The 20,127-nt window shown below is 27.8% G+C and overlaps 1 protein-coding gene across 1 annotated transcript; it reads right to left on the bottom strand.

Moving 5' to 3' along the window:
• Positions 1–3,388: 3,388 nt before the first annotated feature.
• On the bottom strand, positions 3,389–19,885 carry LOC129956589 (protein FRG1-like). Its single transcript, XM_056068517.1, has 8 exons — positions 19,827–19,885; positions 16,641–16,723; positions 11,288–11,413; positions 9,236–9,405; positions 7,349–7,456; positions 6,725–6,816; positions 6,521–6,631; positions 3,389–3,553 (listed from the first exon to the last, which is right to left on the bottom strand). Exons 1-8 carry the CDS (start codon positions 19,883–19,885, stop codon positions 3,517–3,519), a joined length of 786 nt encoding a protein of 261 aa, XP_055924492.1. The 3' UTR covers positions 3,389–3,516.
• Positions 19,886–20,127: the final 242 nt, after the last annotated feature.

Raw genomic sequence — 20,127 nt, 5'->3', positions numbered from 1 at the left:
AGAGAACTTCATAACTCAGTCGGTTTGGGTTGCAGAAGAGTGAAACTTCTTATAAAAATAAACTATAAGCTGATTATTATCTGTAACTTGTTTAAGACCATTTAATTTAGAACTACCAAATTCAGTGCATAGTTTTTTCTGAGATTGTTTCTTTAAAAATTGTGTTTAGAATTGTAATTATAAATTATACATAATTTTATCATTTTTCCTCTGTAATTTCAGAGCTATTTGTACTTCCAAAAGGAAGTATATGAAGCTGCAGCTCTCGAACTAATCTATCATACTTACAGCCATACAGTTTTGCTAATAGGTAGTCATAATGATGACTCTATACATCTGAAAAACTAAATTTCAAAATTTAATGTAAAAATATTTTCATTTAATATATTTTTTGCATTTATTTTCTCATAGATCTTATCATTATAGCTAATGATTGTAGTTCAATAGGGAAATTAGTGTGATTGATTTATTTGAAATTTTCTTGCAAAATCTTTATTAAAAATGTCTTCCCCTTAGCTTAAAAATATGAACTTAGGATAAAACCTTGAATGATTTGAATATATAAATATTTTCTGCTTCATAACATAGCGAAGGAAGCTGACTATGCATTTGGGATGTCTTATTTTCTATCTGAAAATAAAATTTGACACTCAACTATAATTTTAAAACTCTACCAAGTTAAATTCGTCTTGTTCTTTGCATTTTGTAGTTATTGTGTTCGCATGTACTCAAGTACAGCAACTGTTTGTGAATGGATATTGTTTAAAATTTGACAGAAGTATACTTTTTTTTTTAATCATAAGAACATATACTGAATTCTATCCTTCTTCTTCGAGTTGCCTTGCTCACAGATAAAGATAATTCCAAAAATATATTCTTTGAACCAAAGGAGATTGTTTTTGCTCATAAGGAATAAAGAATGATAATATTTTTTACATCCTTTGTTGTAGAATGTGATATACATATGATTAAAAATAATTTTAGATTTTAGTATATTTTAAGATTATATGTATCGAAATTGGGGTAGGAGATTTTTTCATTCAATTTATCTGCCTGTTCTAATCAAATAGTTAATCTTGTTACTTACATCCTAACCCTGATGAATCACCACATATGTGATGGATAGTTCCGATTATAAATTCGGGAAAACAAGAATAATTTCTTTTGAGGTTGAGAGAAACCAAAGACCTTATATTAAAACTACTACAAAAAGATATAGAAAAAGTACCTGATCAGTTGTGATGCTTCGCACATGAAGCTTTTCATTTATTCATGCAGTCATTCAACGTCGCAACACCTCCACGATACACCAGACTTTTTAAGTGGCCCCGTAACAAGAAATATCATGGATTTAGATCTGGCGAACGTGGTGGCCATGGATTATGAAATAAGTGACTTATAACATGTTCGTCTGTGAAGTGTTGGAGCAATAGCGCTTTCACGGACTCATGGCTATGCGAGGGGTGGGGTGCGCATCATCCTGCATGAGAATGGACGATGTAAGTACCTGCCTTTGCTGTAGTTGGAGGCACAACAAATGTCTGCAGTATGTCATGGTACCGATGGCCCGTAACGGAACATGTGACAGGCCCACGTGCAGTTATTTTCTCAATGAAGAATGCCTAATGATGAATGTCGCTGTGAAACCACACCAGATAGGCACCTTTGGAGAATTTTAGTAGACATCCGTGGATTTTCCTTAGCCCAAATGCGCCAATTCTGTGTGTTGACTGTCCCATTGAGGTAGAAATAAGTCAAGTCACTCCACGGAATATTCCAAGGCCATGTCAACAGTTATTCTGTTGAGAAAAATGACTGCGAATGACAGATGTTGTGGTTTGTCCCTATCAAGCAGCTGTTGGGTATGATGGATCTTGTATGGGAAGTATTGCATTATGTTTCTGAGCACTTTTCGGACAGTGCTGTAAGAATAGCTGTCCGTCGAGAAACTGCACGGGCGCTGCTGCTCCCAAACTCTTGGTCTGTGCATCAACAGCTGTCTTGACGGCATCAATAAGTAGCGATGTGACAAGTTTATGGCCTCTTCCAAGTTGAACTCCTGATGTCCCAGTCGCTTCAAATCTCTTAATCATGGCTCGGATACCTTTAGGTAGACATTGGTTCACGACGAAATTCACGAACTGCAGCAGAATCATTCCCCTTGTCTTCGTAAACAGCTTCACCAATAACGCACGTTTAACTAAAGTTACCGCCATCATTTCAGCCTTCATAAAACATGACAACGTCTGCAAACGTATCATACTCTAACCTGTTTTGTGTAAAGCTTCCTCTATTGAAGCATGAAAATCTCGACATTTTTTTCCTAGAACTGACAGCTTTTTCCGGTTTTACATTTTATTACTCACAATTCTTGTTCTGGTTGTTAATATTGTTTCTGTATTCCGTTTTGACCTTTTATAGAGTTACATTTAATGTTTTTTGGTAAAGGCGCCCTCTAGTGGTCATTTTGGAACTAAACATTTTTTTCGAAATTCCGTGGGCGCATCTCGTGTAGTCTATATACAAAAATTCTTTGCAATCCGTTCACCTGTGTGCCTTGCAGGATGCTGTTTATCGGGAAAGTTAATTATAACCACCCTGTATATAATGCATCCTCTGCTAAAATCCTTGTAGAAAATTTATTGGATTTCAGTTAATCACAAATGTAAAAGTTAAGAACTTTGAAATAGTATTCAAAATGAATTATTAAAATCATTAATTGAAATAAGGGTTAAAAAAAGGTTAAATTTCATTTTTTTCACACATCTTCGATTTTCACAATAGGTCCCCCCCCCCTTCATTTTTTTTGTAAGACAAGCCCAATTTGGTGCACATATCGTTGATTTAATTGTCATCATTGGGCAGTCTTAATGCTAGAGTTTTTTCTTCTCTAAGTGAAATTCAACTTTTTAAAATGATCTAAAAAATAAGAACATTTGGCACAGTATGGCCAAACTGGCTCTTATGCTATCAACCATATCAAATTATTTTTCCCAGACGGATTTATAACAAATCTAGACGTTTCAAAGATTGCATACGATCTTTTGTAACAAGAAATCATATGAAATCTACAAAAGTATATACCTCCAATAACATTATTAAAATTAAAATATATATAAATATATATAGAGAGAGATTGAAAATTTATCTTTGGAGTTCAAATAGTACAATAATAAATTTGAAGATTTACTAATTTAAGTACTTATATTCTGTAATATTTTAAATGCAAGCGAAATAACCGTTACGATTGAAAATAACTAATGAATCTGTTTAACTCAACATTAACTTAATTGTAATATTTTCAGTTAATTTTTAAATAGTAATTCAATTTGATGTTACCATTTCCTGTAGTTATTCCATGATAGTTAACAAAAGGACATAAACATAGTTTTACAGTTTTGATTATTATTTATTCATCTCAAAACTATACATAAACAACATGTATGATGAGTGAATTTAAATGATAGATACAAAAAAAATCCATGTCTTCTCAATATGATTCCTATGTAGACAATGTCACTTGCAAAATTTATCAGACTTCATTTTTGATCTCCTAAATAAAAACATTAAGAAAACAAATTTAAAAAAAAATGAAATGTTATAAAATCTTAAAACTCGTGAATTAATTTTATTGTTAATAGTTTTAAAAATTCTTGCACAAAATATAATTTTTACCAGATGAAATTATTATTTTTTATGTTTATCTATATTGTATGTAAATAGGAAAAAATCCTGTTTATTGAAACAATGATGTCATTGTTAATAGGCTAATAGCAAAGACATGTAGCACTTTCTGCCTGGTATTTTTAGATCTATTGTGAGTGTACTATCTAAATTTTCAGATTAATTAAAAAATGTGCTTTTTGTTTGAAAGGATTCAGATTTGCTGTAATAAAATTCCTGTCTTATGCCACATTATTAACTAAGTATGCCACTGAAAAAAAATATTACTTTTCTGCAGTGTCTACCTTAGTGAATTAGTTATTTTACTTCAATAAGAGAATGATAGTTCATTTAATAAGTGTGCCTACTTTGACCTTTTCATACACTAACATAGCAAATCACATTTTATGTTTATTTTTACTGTATGTGAAGAGAAACTAATACAGTCAAACCTCACATTATGAACAAAATTAGAGTTTATACAAAATTCAACTTTTTGAAAAACCGGTTTTCAAATTCAATATTTCCAAAAAACCGGTTTTAGATGGTTTTCGAATTTTTGTCAAAAAGTAGAATAGGGAAAATATTTTATTTAATTTATATATATAAAAAAAAACTGAAATCAATAACAAAGTCAAAATATTAAAATTAAAGATTACATATAGATATTACTTACACAAAATAACAAAAATTTCAATAGTATTTATATTATTTTCACTAATTTTAATTTCTCCTAAGAAAATAGGATTTTAAAAAACATAACATATCCACTGAACGGTGGCTAAGCTTTGTTCTTATTTTGGACACAATATTGTCTGATATTGAAAATACTCGTTCAATAGCCACTGAGCTTGGTTTTACAGTATTCATGGCATCAAATAACAAATCTAATTTTTTTGTTCTTTTATTTGTTGCCTCAAATAATGAAAATTCAGCTTTCAGGGTCTTTGATTTGCAAGTTTTTTTTCCAGGGTCTTCAAGAAACTTATGAATTGATTTTTCCATGGCTTCTTTTTAAAAAGAATTACTCTGATGAGTAGTTTCTTTGATTTGCTCTTCATCAGAATTGGATTCCACATAAGAATTTGGAAATATTCTAGACAATATATTTCCAGATAACTTGATAATTTCGGTTTTTGAAGCTAAAGAAAGTATACTAGATTTCTTCACTAAACTAGAAATATTTTGTGAATTTTGCAAATACAGCAAAAGAGTTGCTAATTCTACTTGTCTTCTTTTTTTTAAATTCATTCTTCTAAAGCATATAATATTTTCAAACTTATTTCAGTGTTTTAATTTTTTAGTTCTTTTAACAGAAATTCAAATATACCTTCACTTAATAAATCGGCATCTCGTCTCCCTAAGCCTTCGGCTGCTAGACGAATTGGTCCCAAGACTTTATGAAGTTCTAAAAGTTTAGGATATGTTTCCAGTTTTCACTTTTCAATATTAAGCGAACCTGTTGTGACTCATGACGGATTGCAATGTATATGTACTAACATAAATAAATTGGTTAGGCACATCTTTTCCATGTGCACAGGCGCAGCTGCACAGTGCATAAGTATTGGCTAACGTAATTTGTAATGTTGAAAAAATGTGTTTGCTGCCCATTGCAAAGAATAAACAGCAAATCAAATAAGTTTAAATTTTTACATAATAATATGAATTCTTTAAACCGGTTTTCAAATAATACAAATTTACTTAAAAAAACAACAACAGGTTTTTTAAAACTGGGTTTGAAAAACCATCAAACCCTAAACGAAATAAAATGTAAAACATTCACTTGCTGAGCAAGTGATGTTTTGCAGAATGGTTGAGGAGGTACAGTGAAGTCAAATGCTGGATTGGCTTGTATCAATCTATGTTAAACTTATATGCTTGCTTGTATGTACTATGTTGTCTTGTATCAGTTATGTTTGAAGATAATCCTTATATTTACAAGGGAGATTTGGTTGGAGGGTTTTGAACATAATTTTTGGCATAATTGATGAGATGGTGTTTTTAGACAAAATTCTGGTGCTACAGATGTACAGCAACAATATCGAGGAGGTGATGAATGAACACAGCCATAACTATCAAAGAATTTAGAATTGTATTATGTTTCACAGCAAAAAGCTGCCACAGAAATTTGATCAGGAAGAAATAATACACTCAACAGAGCAAAACCTATGCAGTGAAACAAGGGTAATACCGAAAGCATGGGAAATTTTTGCATCTTGTGTTGAGAAGCTGATCCCTGATAAAGCAGTAGTTATGAATACTACAAACTCATTTAACAATAATGCTGTCTTACTTTTGCCAAATTTTAAAATATTGCAAAAGACCAGAAGAAAAATGCATTATAAATTTGTTTAGGTATATTTTTGGAATGAAATACAATGCCCTATTTTACATGGATTCCTATGGGGAAAAATTCTTAACTTAATGAGTGTTTTGCATTGCAAGTAAGATTTGGGAACAAATTATATTTGTTAAGCAAGGTTCCACTGTTTACATTTTGAACTTTTTACCATTGTTCCACTGGCATTAAATACATACAGTTTATTGCAATAAGTCTATTAGATTCCATTTATCTTACTTATTGAGTTTTGTAGTTAATGCAATCATAGTCACTCAAGTTAATAACTGGATATTAGACACACATCAACAATTTTGATGTAAAGATCATACTTCAAAATTCATTTGTGATTTCAATCTAAATGTAGGAGTGTATTATAACATATAAAAAAGATTAAAAGGTGTTAGATAATTCTTCATTCAGCTTGGCATTTTGCAATAAACCATTTTTTTTTATTTGCCTATGACATACACGTTTTTTTTTAGAAATATAATGAAATATTAAGTATGAAAAATTTACCTGTCTAGTAGTGTCTCATGAAGTTTTCCTTCAAGTTTAGCCCTCTTCACTTGTGCTCTGGCTTCTGTATTGACTCTTAATTTTCTATCTTGAAAACTTTGAAATTTTTTTCTGTATGAACAAAAAAATGTGTAAAGATAAATGTTGAAATTCAACACTTGAATCAGAAATTGGTATAGAATGTATAAATCAATAGGAACTTACACATAATTGATCTCACAAGATTTCAAAGAACCTTTCTCTTCTTCGGGAATATCATCTTTGTCACTTTTTTCCTGTGGTGCATTGCTCCTAATCTAATGAACAAAAATATCTATTCAATATGTTACTAATTAATATTATACTTTTCATATTAATAAATATAAAATATTGATTAATTATTTTAAAAATCATTAATTTTTTCACAGTTTAAATTTTGATGCTCATATGCACTTAAAGATAAAAATAATGATTAATCTTTTATAGGACAAGACACATGCTTGATAAAAAAAAAAAAAAAGCTGCACTTTATAAAATAATTAATTGTATCAAACACAAACACTGAGAAATAAAATAAGTATGATTAACTGAAAAATAAAATGAAAACATTTATACAATAGAACTTGAGATATTAAAAATATTGTACAGTTATTACATAAACGAAAATTTATTGTTCTTAAGAATGATAAAATCCATGATTCTACAAAAATATGTCTATTTTATAGCTCAATTTTTTGAGCTATAAAATAGACATATTTAGCTCAATTTTTAGAGATCATTCTGAATCAATTAATTTTACTTCTTAATAGTCACTTTTATTCATAATTATATAAAATATAGGGCTATTACCTTCAATATTTCATTTTCACCAGCTTTTTTGGATGTAGCAATCACATCTGAAGTTTCATCGTCTATTGATATGAAACAATTCATAGCAGACAAAATAGCAATTTTACCCTAGAAAATGCAAAAGTAATCAGAAAAATATAATTTTATTATTAAAAAAATGAAAAAAACCCCCCCCCAAAGGTTAAAGATGCAATTATATTTTAAAAATAAACAGAATTAAATTTAAAGAATATATATTCATTCATTAGAAAAACTATTTGTTAAATTTCCTGAAATGCAATTTCTGTGTATACAGTGAATGGATATTGAAGTACAGAAACAATAATGGCAGTTATGGATTCAAATTCATTTTTAATAAATATAAGTTAGAATATGGATAATCTGCATTAAAGTTAGTTCATTCCAAGGAGTCACAGCACTTCCTGGAATTATTTCAAAAAATTATTTACTCCTTTTCTTAAAATTAACTGACACCTTTAAAATTTAGTTGATATAATACAATTAAAGATAAAAAAACTTAATAGATCATATTGTTTGATAGTGATTTTGTTGTTAAATCTATTCTCATTTTGTGAAGTAGTAACACAAATCAAATACTTTTATAAAATTTGCTACAATGAGGTCATATTAATATAATTAAGACTAAAGATTACAAAGAAATAATGTAAATATTTTCCTATGAAAACGAGCATACAGCAATTTTTTTCAAAATGGTACTGTGAGGAGTAACAATAGTGAAATTAATTGAATTTATGTTTAGAATGAAGGAAAAAATAGATATCTTTAAAAGTATCGAGAAAATGGATTTGTATAAAATTCATAAAAAATAAATAAATAAATAAATTCTCAAATTATGAAATTAAAAATATTTATATCTAATGAAAATTAATTCTCTTAAACTCTTACTACATGCTTCTACAAGACTTTCCTACAGAGAATATGAATTTCTTTAAATAGCATAAAACTAATCACCCTAAATTTTGACAATCAGATACTACTTTCAGATGCTAGAAACACTTTTTACTTTCTTGTGTATGTAATATAAAGGCAGTATTGTAATCGTCAAAAAATTCAAATTCGAGATTTTGACAAATCCTGCTTTAGATCTCTGTATGTTTAAAACATGTTTTTGGAAAATGCTTGTCTGGCTGTGATAAAAACTCAAAAATGCTTTAAGGTAGACGAATGAAATTTGGTATATGGTCCTTATACATATTTTGTAGATTTTTATCAAATTTTAAACAAAACCCCTTTTAGAAGAAGACTGCCTGGCTTTTAGAATACAATATGATTATTACAAAATGAAGCGATCTAGGTAGATAAGATTTGATACATAGATTTAATATCTATAGTATTATCAAATTTTGAGTGAAAACCGATAAGGGGCTACATTGTTGATCTGTATTTTGAGAAATATGTAAACACGATAATTCAAAAACCCAATGGCTTAAGTATATCAAATTTGGTAAGTCATTTTGCGATTACAAGTCCAGTTTTGAGTCAAATTTTTGTTTCAATCAGTTGGGAAGTACAAATCTAAAACACAAATTCGATGTTTCAATACTATTAACCACATGCCAGGGTTTAATAGGCAAAAAACTCGCATCAAGATCACGCGATAGATTCAATAAAATGTTAAATTTACACCAAAGGTTAATATTTCCCAATCATTTTATCCCAATGCCATGAAAGGTATTCTCTGATATAACACCTTTATCAGAATGCATGCAGAAAGTTTTAAGAAGGCCATTCCCAGTTGATTTGTTTTTCTTTATTTATGATAATTTGTTTATGTGTTAAGAGTTTCATGCAGTTTTAAAAAGAATAAATGCTTAAAACACTCTGAATTGCTTAAAATGTTGGTATAATGACAAAACAAGAACTGACATCTTCAAATACTGGTTCCCATTGTTCCATTGATCCAATGGCATCCGATCTCCCATATAGACGTCCATCCATTCCTACACGAAGATACTTATTATAACCTGATTTTAATGCAATCTTGCTGTCCGAGATGCGGATGGCTGTTAGGATTTCTTCAGGATCAGGACCATTACCTGCAGAAAATTGCATTTTGCATATTTAAAAAATATTTGGTCATTTTCATACTAATTAATCTTATTGACTCCTTATTAGAGCTCTTATCAAAATGCGACACTAATTCTTTTTTCGATTTTCCATTTTGAAATCATTTTAAAACAATTAAATCAATTAAAATTGTTGAAGAAAACTTGCAATCTTTTAATGAAACATGGCTACATGATCAACCATAAGCCCTAAATTTGTGACATATTAGAATGAAACTAATTACAACTCCGTGCACACTTTTCCAGTAGTTCAAAACGATTTTATGAAAACCTAATAAATTAGATTAATTTTGCACATTAATATTTTGATCATGATTCAAAAATCAATTGCCTTATTCAAGAAGACTGTAAAATTTACAATCTTTAAAAGGAACAATCTCAATAAAAATCTTCTGATAACAAATATAAAAATATAACAAAATTAAATCTTTCTACAGCTGATTTTATTCACATATATTATCTGAAAAATATGGAAATTGCGACTTTCAAAATTCAGGAAAATATATATTGCATACACCAAAAATGATAATTTTTCTAATTTCATGATGAAATTGTTTTTTATTTTAAACTTAAAATATTATGATATATTTATAATATATAACAGTATAAAAAATGCCTCTGAAAAAGTGTATGCAATACATATCCTTTTCTATATATTATAACAATCAGAAATATATTTATAGAAATTAAAATATTTTTAATGATTGGATTTAAATCTATAAATTCTTGAATTGTCCTTCAAAATACTTTTTTATGGAATGTTTTGTGAATTTAAGAAAGAATTCTCAAGGAATAACACTTATGATAACACAGATATATTGCAGCATATTTAAAAATTTGAAAAGAAAACTGATTTACACTAGATAAATACATATTAAGATATGAAAATAAATTATTGTAATCTATTACATTTTCATCCACAAAATGGTCCTATTTCAGGATTGAGTGGAAAAATAAAGAACTTGCATGCTTAATGTTTTCAAAACAAGGATATTTTAAACAGTTTTATTTGATAGCATTTTGAAATAACTTCTTAACACCATTAGTCACATTCCAGTCAATATTTAATGTCAAGTCCAGTGGTGATCAGTATTTCAGTTTTTATTCATCCAATAATTTCAGTGCTTCACAATTTTAGATTCTTAATAAAGCAAATTATAAATGCATTCACATGATTTTTACTAAATTCATGAAGAGAAGGGAAAATCTAAGAGGGCATTATCATGGAATCATGTATGTTAAGCAAAATATTCTTTTTAAACAAACTATCATTCAGAAAAATTTCTCACATGTAGTCTTGGAAATGAAATTCGAAGCTAATAGTAAATGCAAAACAGCATCTGTTACATTATTTCATTCTTTTTTTTTTTATTTATGCTGAAATAAGCCTAACAATTTATGATGAATCTGTATAGTGGTTGACAATTTCAGAAACCCACGTGACTGCTTCAGTATATCCAGTTTTGAATGCGACTTCAATGTATTTTACAGTAAATGGTATATTTAAACACTAAATAAAATGGATAATCTTTATAGCAATTATAATTATAATGAAAGATTCCTTTTTTGGGGCTCTTTCTAAGATTTTATGTAAAAACAAGTATCACATCCTTCACCTATGGTGTAGTTTCCCATATACTGCCAACGTCAGTTGTCAGCATCCATAATTATCATCCATTTTTTTTAAAAAATAATTTTAACCAATAATTTCAGATGCTTTACACAACTTAATTTTAAACATTATCACAGGAAATAAAATGTCATTAAATTATTTTATTCAATAAATTTATATTAAAAGCTGATATTATTTTATTTATACTAAATGTTAATTGATTAAATTAATAAAAAATACCTTCAGGATGAGGACCTCCCAATATAAATTGCCCATTGTCTAAAGCTTTCACATAACAGTGAGGTTGGAATTCAAGTGCAATGGGCCCAGTAATTTCTTTGAAATAGGTGACATTCCACCAACCACCTGAAAGATAATAGTTAGAAAGATAGTAATTATTCATTATTATAAACATTAATTGGTTTTGGTGAATTAATGTTATGTCACAAGGAACATTAGTTACAATAATGATGGCATGCGGTTATGATATTAGTACTTATTAATCATTAAACTAAAAACAAATCTAATAATCATCTAAAAAAGATGATTATTTTTATATGTTATAATCGGCATATTTTCTTTTTCCAATTCACTAATATTTTATTGATAAATATTCTTAACCCATTTTGAATGCCACCAAATGCAGTTAGAAAAATATATTAATTTTTAAAAAAGTAATTATGCACTTGTAAGAAAATAACCTTTGATAATTTTCTCAGGAACCAATTATTTTGATTTAAGCAGGAAAGCAGTAATATTGACCTAAATGCTTTATGGTATAAACATCAGCTTTCAAAGGGAATAAGGAGAACTGTTTAACATTTTATTAAATCTCAGAATTTTAATAATATTTTATAAGTGGAACTTTTAGAAAACCTACATACAAATCTAAAAGATTTCATTTGGTAATGAAAATTTAAAATGGAAAAAATTCAATTTTGACATTATTTAAAATAATACACACACATAAACACACACCTTAGCTGCCACTCATAACTGATAAAAAAAAATTCCCTGTACCTAAATTTAAGATACAAGGAAATGCGTAAATAGCACTCATGTGCTAGTTACAAAGAAAAATGATTTTAAGAGGTGGAAAGGAAGTAACAATTTAACATTATTTGAAGTAATAGCATATTAATAGATGGTTTATATTTACATACATAAAAAAATTCTCTTTATTTATTATCTAAAATTTAGCAAAATAAAATTTATATATTAAGGGAGAGGTGGGATATATTAATTCTCATACCGTTGAACTATAACTCACACAAAATTAAGAACATGGGTGAAATAAAACATTTTTGCTATCATGATACAAATCACATAATGATTACTTGACAAAACAGCATTATAAAGCATGATTCCTTTTTTTTTTCTTAATTTATTTTTGTCAATTTATATATTTAGGCATCAATTTCAGCAGATTTCTTAGCCATCAGTTCCATGAAGCTAATCCTTAACAAAGAAGGTAAGACATTTTTGTACAGGCTAATGTACATTTTGTAGCTATTTCTCTTTCAATGAACAAATGTGAAAATATTTCTGATACATCACTGAATGCATTAAAGGATGAATGTGACACAACAAGTTTTAATCCCCATAAAAATTCTGCTTCAAACGATTATTCTTTTAACTAAAAAGTTTAAAATTCGGTTCATTTTGAGACATTAAATTTGATGCTTTCAGATTTTACATGTCATCTTTTCTTGTATTTCCTTTAGATACTAAGTTCAATATCCACAAGGACTCTTTTGAACTGGCAGGCAGTCTTGTATGTTTTCCTTTTTTTTTGGCATGACTAGTAAGAGCCAATTTTCTCATATTACTTAAGCTTATTATCTTCTAACAAAGCGAGCAGCAAGCAACAAATGGATTTTGCAGAACTCTTCAAACCCATGCAGCAAAATCAGGATTGATTTTTTTTATCTGCCCATTTCATGTTAAACATGAGTTTTTAGCAGCTCATTGTTTTAAAAACACTTCAATCTACTTTGAAAAAGCAGACAGTTTCTCAAATTAAATAAACCATTCAATAAACTCAAGTAAGGCAGACTAAATACCAACGAGCTGCTTCAGCAGTTTTAAAATTCCCACCAGATAAACGTTTTTTGTTCTTTCATACAGTTATAGAAGTGTCACAGATTTTCATTAGCTGCAATTCGAGAATCTCATGGAAACAGAACAACAGTCTCGCAAATCGAAACAGGACTGATGTATGCAGGGGGGGAAAAAAAAAGAAGGAAAAGGACATAAAAAAAGGTGAGTTCCTACATTACACAATTACGAATGGTATTGTTTCATTTTAGAAAGCTATGATTACTACTTCTAGCAATCGTTAGAAATTGGCATTTTTTAGATGGGAGGAAAAAACCCTAAGAAATTTACAATTTCTTGTATTTTCCCAGTTTTTATGAAAATTTTTAAATTTCCCCTAATTTTTTCTGTCAATTTTTAAATTCTCTGTGTTTTTCTGGTGACTTGGCAACCCTGATTAACAGATATATTTGTTGAAATTCTACTATTTCTGCAAAATTTATAAGAACATTACGACTAATCACCTTAAAGGAAATAATAAACTTTACAATCAATAATATTCCCACATCTATCTCTGAACTTTTAATTAACGCCTTTAAGATTTAAGTAAAGGATTATATATTACAGTGATATTGGTAAAATTGTAAATTGTTGAAGGGCCACCAAAGGTTTATTATGAACCTCGAAAGCAAATTTTTGATCTGAAATTAAATGTTCCAAATAATAATATTTTTTTCTTTATAAATTTTTCAAGCTACCTTTTATATAGAAATTCCTTATTTTAACTTCTTTCTATTTTAAATCTTTTTATTTCAAATATTATTTTTTTTTATCATTATCTTCATCTTTAATGACCATCAGTTTCTAGCCTTCATCTGTTAGCATATATGACAATGCACCAAAGTCATGTAACTTAATACATCAGAATCATTCAATAAGCATTTTTGACCAGCATGGAGAAAGATATGCCTTCATACAATTCTTTTTTCTTTTGTGATATACATTTTCTTTTAATTTCTTCATTTTTTTAAATGTCAGTGTTTATCCATATTGGATTTATCTTGCTATATTATATGCTTTTAAATTATCATATACTAGCCGCCTTTGGCGACCAGCCGGTTCGCCAATCTTAATGTTCGTTTAAATTTTAATAATTAAATAGGTTGAACCGGAGTGTAACCCCCTTCTTCGCCAAGTTGCGATAGCGCGCCGAAGCTGGCAATCTTTATTATGCACTATAATTGAACATCTGCTCCTTTGCTTTTGAACATTTCGCGAGGCTGCTGTTGGTAATTTTTAAAAATTGCGCCAAGCAGGGGGTTAAACTTCGGTCGTACCATTAAATATTTTACGCAATTCCAACTTTAATAGATTCTTCAGCAACATATTTTAAAACTTCAAATTTTGATAGTCATATAATTCACTCATAATATTATAAAGGCCTTCAGTCATAATGTAATATGTATCTCTCTAATTTTCTGTTACCCATCGTAGAATTTATGCTTTAAATTAAAGTGTAAATGATTAATCTGCAATTAATGTAATAATATTTTTTACTGAAACAAAGCATTTTTTTTTAATAATATGATTACTGATAATAGAGTCACTGAGCGTTTAAACCTTATGGGCACTAAAGAATATCTTTCTTAATTTATGTAATATCTCAAGAATTTGTCAACAAAATTTTATCAGATTCATCATGAACAGATTAATTAATTAACAATGCTTAGTTTTAAATGCATCAAACACTAAGAAAATAAAATGAATCGTTTAAAATAATCGGTCGAAAAGAGGTTTAAAAAAACTACTGAAAAACGATGTACTTAAAACTATAAGCATATACAAAAAAATATATAACTAACATAAATACAATTTAATTACAAAAGCATACAACTAACTTAAAAGTAATTAAAATCTAGTCTTCATCCGTTGATAGTAATTGTGAACAATTAGAACACAATGTGTATGCGAGAATTTTCAACACCAGTTACGGTATGCAAATGCGTGGATTTTTCTACGCCAGTTGGGGTAATGCTATGCAGATTATACATTTTTAATTTCCTTTATTCTGTGTTATTTTAATTCAAAAGTACTTCAGAATGAATCTGAAACATGGATTAATTAACAATGTTTAATTTTAAAAGCATAAAACGTTAAGAAAATAAACAGAATCATTTGAAATAATCTGCCGAAAAATGTTAACCCTAGCTTCATTACTGTTGGGAGAAGAAAAAAACTGAAGCCTTACTCATTTGGCGGTGGGGAAAATGGAAGACTTTTTTGGCGGAAAAGTTGGCGGTGGGGAAAATGGAAGATTTTTTTTGGCAAGAAAGTTAGTTTTTAAATAATAATTAAAATTTCAAAAAAAGGGACCCCAGGTGCACATTCCCGACCTCTAAGGTATACATGTACCAAATTTGGTAGCTGTATGTCAAATGACCTGGCCTGTAGAGCGCCAACACACACACACACCCACATTGAGTTTTATTTATAAGTATATTGTGCATCAGTTCTGTATCGCTTTTTAACAACTTATCCATATTAGTTTATAACAGCACTTGTAATAAAGCATGTCCATGGCACTATGAAGATTTACAGAAAAGGCTACAACTTCTTTTACAATTCACATTGATTTCATCCTCTGATTAGCAACTCAGCACAGATCACCTTGTTTAATTTATTATTTTACATTCTATTTCCATATTTAATATTTTAATATTGATTCATTATATATATATATATATAATGTAAGCATAATTTTTGAAGCAGAAGTTAGTTTCGAAGACACTGAAGAGACTCTTGATTTTTTTACATAGTGGTTTTATTTCATCCCTGGGAGGCACGTATTATGTACAAGCAGAAGCGACGAGCACACACACAACACAAAACAATACAGAGTGAAATGAGGAAAAGCTGATGAAAATTTTATTCCTGTGAATATATACTGTGACATTTTAAAAGGGATTTCCATCATATGCAAATCACAAGTAAGGGAAACACAGGGATCTTTTAGAGGAATTTGTTTATATCAGCAATATTTCATCTCTTCACTCGGAGTGTGGGAAAGTGTCGGCTTTCTACCAATTCAGCAATTTTACAAAGCTTCTGTTAAATTAATTAGATAGGAAAAGTGGAATGGGATCAGGAAATAAGAGAATATTTTAGAATGAAGTTAATATGGGCTAAATTGAGCTAAAAATTAAGAAACTAATTAAGTTTAAATTAGATTTATATTTATATATATATATATATAATATTGATGGCATGCAGATTTCCCAAAGGAGACTGGCAGCTGCTTTGAAAACTCAAAAAGACTTTTGATGAAGTCTTGAGATAATTTCAAAAATTGATAAAAAAGACAGATATGTTTATGCTTTATAAATCTCAAAATTTTGGATTGAGAAAGTGAAATAATAATAAATAAAAAAAAAAAAAAAGATTCTGGCTATATTATGGAAATAATTACATTGCATCAATATCTGAGGATCAATTTCGTAGAGAAACAAGACAAGAAGTTCAAGTAAATATTTGCATGAAAAATTCCAAAAAATATTACCATGTTTTGTAGCATCATCATCTACTTGTTCAGATTCTTCCTCATGCTTCCTCTTTTTTTCATGATGCTTGCTCTTGTTCTTGCTAAGAGTAAAGGGAGTAAATACCGTTATATAAAATGCCAAATATTTTTTTTTCATGAACAAAATAAAAACTTTATAGTTTACCGTTACATTACATTTGTCATTAGAATGTTTACGTTATTATTTATAATTATAATGTTATTATTATTAATTATAATGTTATTATTATTAATTTGAAATTAAAAATTTGAATTTGATGAAAAGTTATCAGTATGGTCACATATTTATCTAAAATAGTTTTAGTCAAATTGAAATATATTGAGGGCTACTGAAATGAGTCTAAAGTTTGATTTTTTTTTTTCAAAAAAACTTTTTTTCAATAAAAAACAAACAATAAACAGTAAATTTGGTTTTGAAAAATAGGTTTAGAATCCTGCTTATCAATTTAAAAAAAAAAAAATTGGATATGCGTAAATAATTTTATGAAAGTTAACTTATTTTTGGTGCAAGAGAAATGAAACTAAATGTAACATAAAATTAAAAGAATTTTATATATGAATAAATAATTATGAAATATCATAATTTTATGCATAATGAGGATTACATTATAACATAGAAAAATGTATAGTGAATTTTCAAATACAAAAATATAAAGTTTATATTAATTAATAGTAAAAAAAAAAAAAAAAAAAAAAAAAAACATTTGAACAAAACAAAGAGAATAATGAGGATCTTCAAACTATCATAAGCTAATTTTGTGATTATATGGATTTATGGAATTTATTAAATGGATTTATTATTAAATGGAGAATTGTATGGATTTTATTAAATGGCAGTCTACAACAAAAATGAAATCATCTTTAAAAATTAACAAGTAAATAATAAACAGAGATAGAATTGATTGTTGAAACAGGGATTAGTAATATAAAAGAATTAAAAAGTTCTTAACAATTCATAAGGAGTAAAAGTAATTATAAAATAGACCACAGCAGCTTCTACGTCCATTTAGAATTCTAAACAGCAAAATAGATCAAGACTGCTGGACAAAAAGATATCTTTGAAAGTTTCAAACAAAATACCATTCAACATCAACTACAATAATCTAGGAAACTACATTGAAAAAAAAAAAAAAAAAAAACAAGCAAAAAACACTTGGCATTCTATAAGGATAATTATACAAAATTATTTAGTTTTATTTCTAAAAGCCAGTTTATTTTTATAATATATATACATATATATAAAATGAGTCTAATAAACACATTTCAATTTTCAAATAGTTTTTTTTTCTATGAAATTGAAATTGGTTTAATAAAAAAAAAAAAAAGATTAGAAGCAAATGATACTACCAATAACATATTGTTATTTTGAATATAATCAAAAATTTTATTACTGATTTAATATACCTAATTATGCTTTCTATTAATGTTTTTTTTAAGTTGGAAAATCTTCATTTTTCAGAGAAAAATTCAAATTTAAGGCCCATTCTGGATGATCTAAATATTTTTCAATTTGATTAAAATCACTTTTAGTAAAAATGTAATCACAGTGGCAATTTTTTATGAAATTCAAATCTTGAATTAAAAAGTTTTTTTTTTTGTTATGCATTCTATTTACCATGTCAATTAAATATTTTCTTGCTATAAATGTATTCAAAAACAGATAAAAAAGTGATCATGTAAATGAAGAAATAACAGTAAAAGTCTATTTCCAATATTACAGCTGCATGTAAAATGTGATGATATATCATCCATATTAAACATCGTGATTGAATTTTTTATACGAAAACATATATGAAGGAAGAATAAAAGTAACATTTCCTTTTCTTTATTACTATGCATAAACTGGAAATATTTGAAATGATTAATTTGTGATAATGAAAAGAATACTATTACAATAAAAAGAACTAAAATTTAAAAATGGCCTTTTAAAATATTGGTGCTATTCCATTAATGAATTACAGACCTGCCAAGTACTCCGATTTTTATCAGTTTACTCCAGTAATCCAAAAATTATCAGAAAACTCTGATTTTTTAAAGTTTGACGGTTTTATTTTTATATTTCCCACTCTCCCTATGTAATTTGAATAATCTGCTTGCCAAATGCAATTTTTAAAAAATAATACTACTTTTGGTTTTGAAAAATTATCGTTTCCAATACCGAATGCGGTTCATATATAAAATAATTTTAATTTGTTTATTGCTGTTGTTTATTTAAACATTTTTTGAGTTTCATTGCTTTAAAGAAATCTACGTCAAAACTGTGAAAATAAAGGAGTACATGGGAATAACTAGTAAAAATTTGGTATCGTAGATTTGCTCCTATTTTTCTAGTCTTGTGCTCCTAAATTTATTTTATGTGGGGTTGGCAGCTCTGGAATTACCATCATGACCTGATACACTTCAATTTTCACTAATGGAATAGCATCTGAAAAAGACATGCCAGGGAAAAGTTTGTAAAAGAAAAATTTAAATTTTTTTCTTCCTCTTTAGAATATATTTTATAATTTCTTAAGGCTTTTAAAGAAAACAATATATTAAAATAAAAGATAATTTAACATTTAACTTACAATAATTTATAAAGAAAAAAAATGGATTTTAGATCTACTGGGATTTAAAATTGCCGATAACAATTAACAATTCCAAAACCAACTTAGAATTAAATACATCATTCTAAAATTTCGTATATGAAGATCAATATTATCTTAATGAAATGTTAATTAAAAAAATAATGAATACATACCAGTATTAATAATACGCTGCATGAAATATTATTAATACTAGGATATTGTACAAAAATATGCAAGAATTATTACAAATATGGAGTAATGATTAAATATGAATCAATTAGGGTAAGAAAAAAAAAAAATATATATTTTAACTATAATCTTATATCACATTTTAAAGTTTAAAAACTAACTACATATCAAGCTTTTAGAATTTTCAACTGCTTCTAGAATTATTAACTTGTTTAATATATTTTTCTCTTAACAATCTAGACATTTCGTAAAATTACATTTTAAAGTACGATTTCTACGCATCTCTTCAGTTGAGATTTTGACCGATGGTTTGACCAATTTTTGGAATTTACGACGCTTATTGTGTTTAAATAAATTTTGTTTGAAGTAAAAGAGTGACTAATTTCACGTATAGTTATTAAAAACTTGCCTCTTTTTTGCGTTCTTCAGCTTTAATTTACCTCCTTTCACATTTGAATATTCACTCATTTTGACTTCACCAATTTTGTTTTTATTTACTTTAGACAACGTTGAATTGGATTGCCAACCATAAAAGATAAATATTAATAATTGATAACTTCCAGCAAAATTTCCATTACAACATCAAAAAAATTTAAGAAGTATATTTGTAAACTTTTGACTTTTAAAAAAAGTCCTTTTAAACCAAAAATATATTTTCTTTTCTTCTGTATTTCAGATATTTCTGTATTATTCAGAAACTGGCAACAATG

This window comes from Argiope bruennichi, chromosome 11 (assembly GCF_947563725.1).
Source record: "Argiope bruennichi chromosome 11, qqArgBrue1.1, whole genome shotgun sequence".
Classification (NCBI taxonomy): Eukaryota; Metazoa; Arthropoda; class Arachnida; order Araneae; family Araneidae; genus Argiope; species Argiope bruennichi.
The sequence above is the reverse complement of the archived record's forward strand: the minus strand, read 5'-3'. Positions and strand labels throughout refer to the sequence as shown.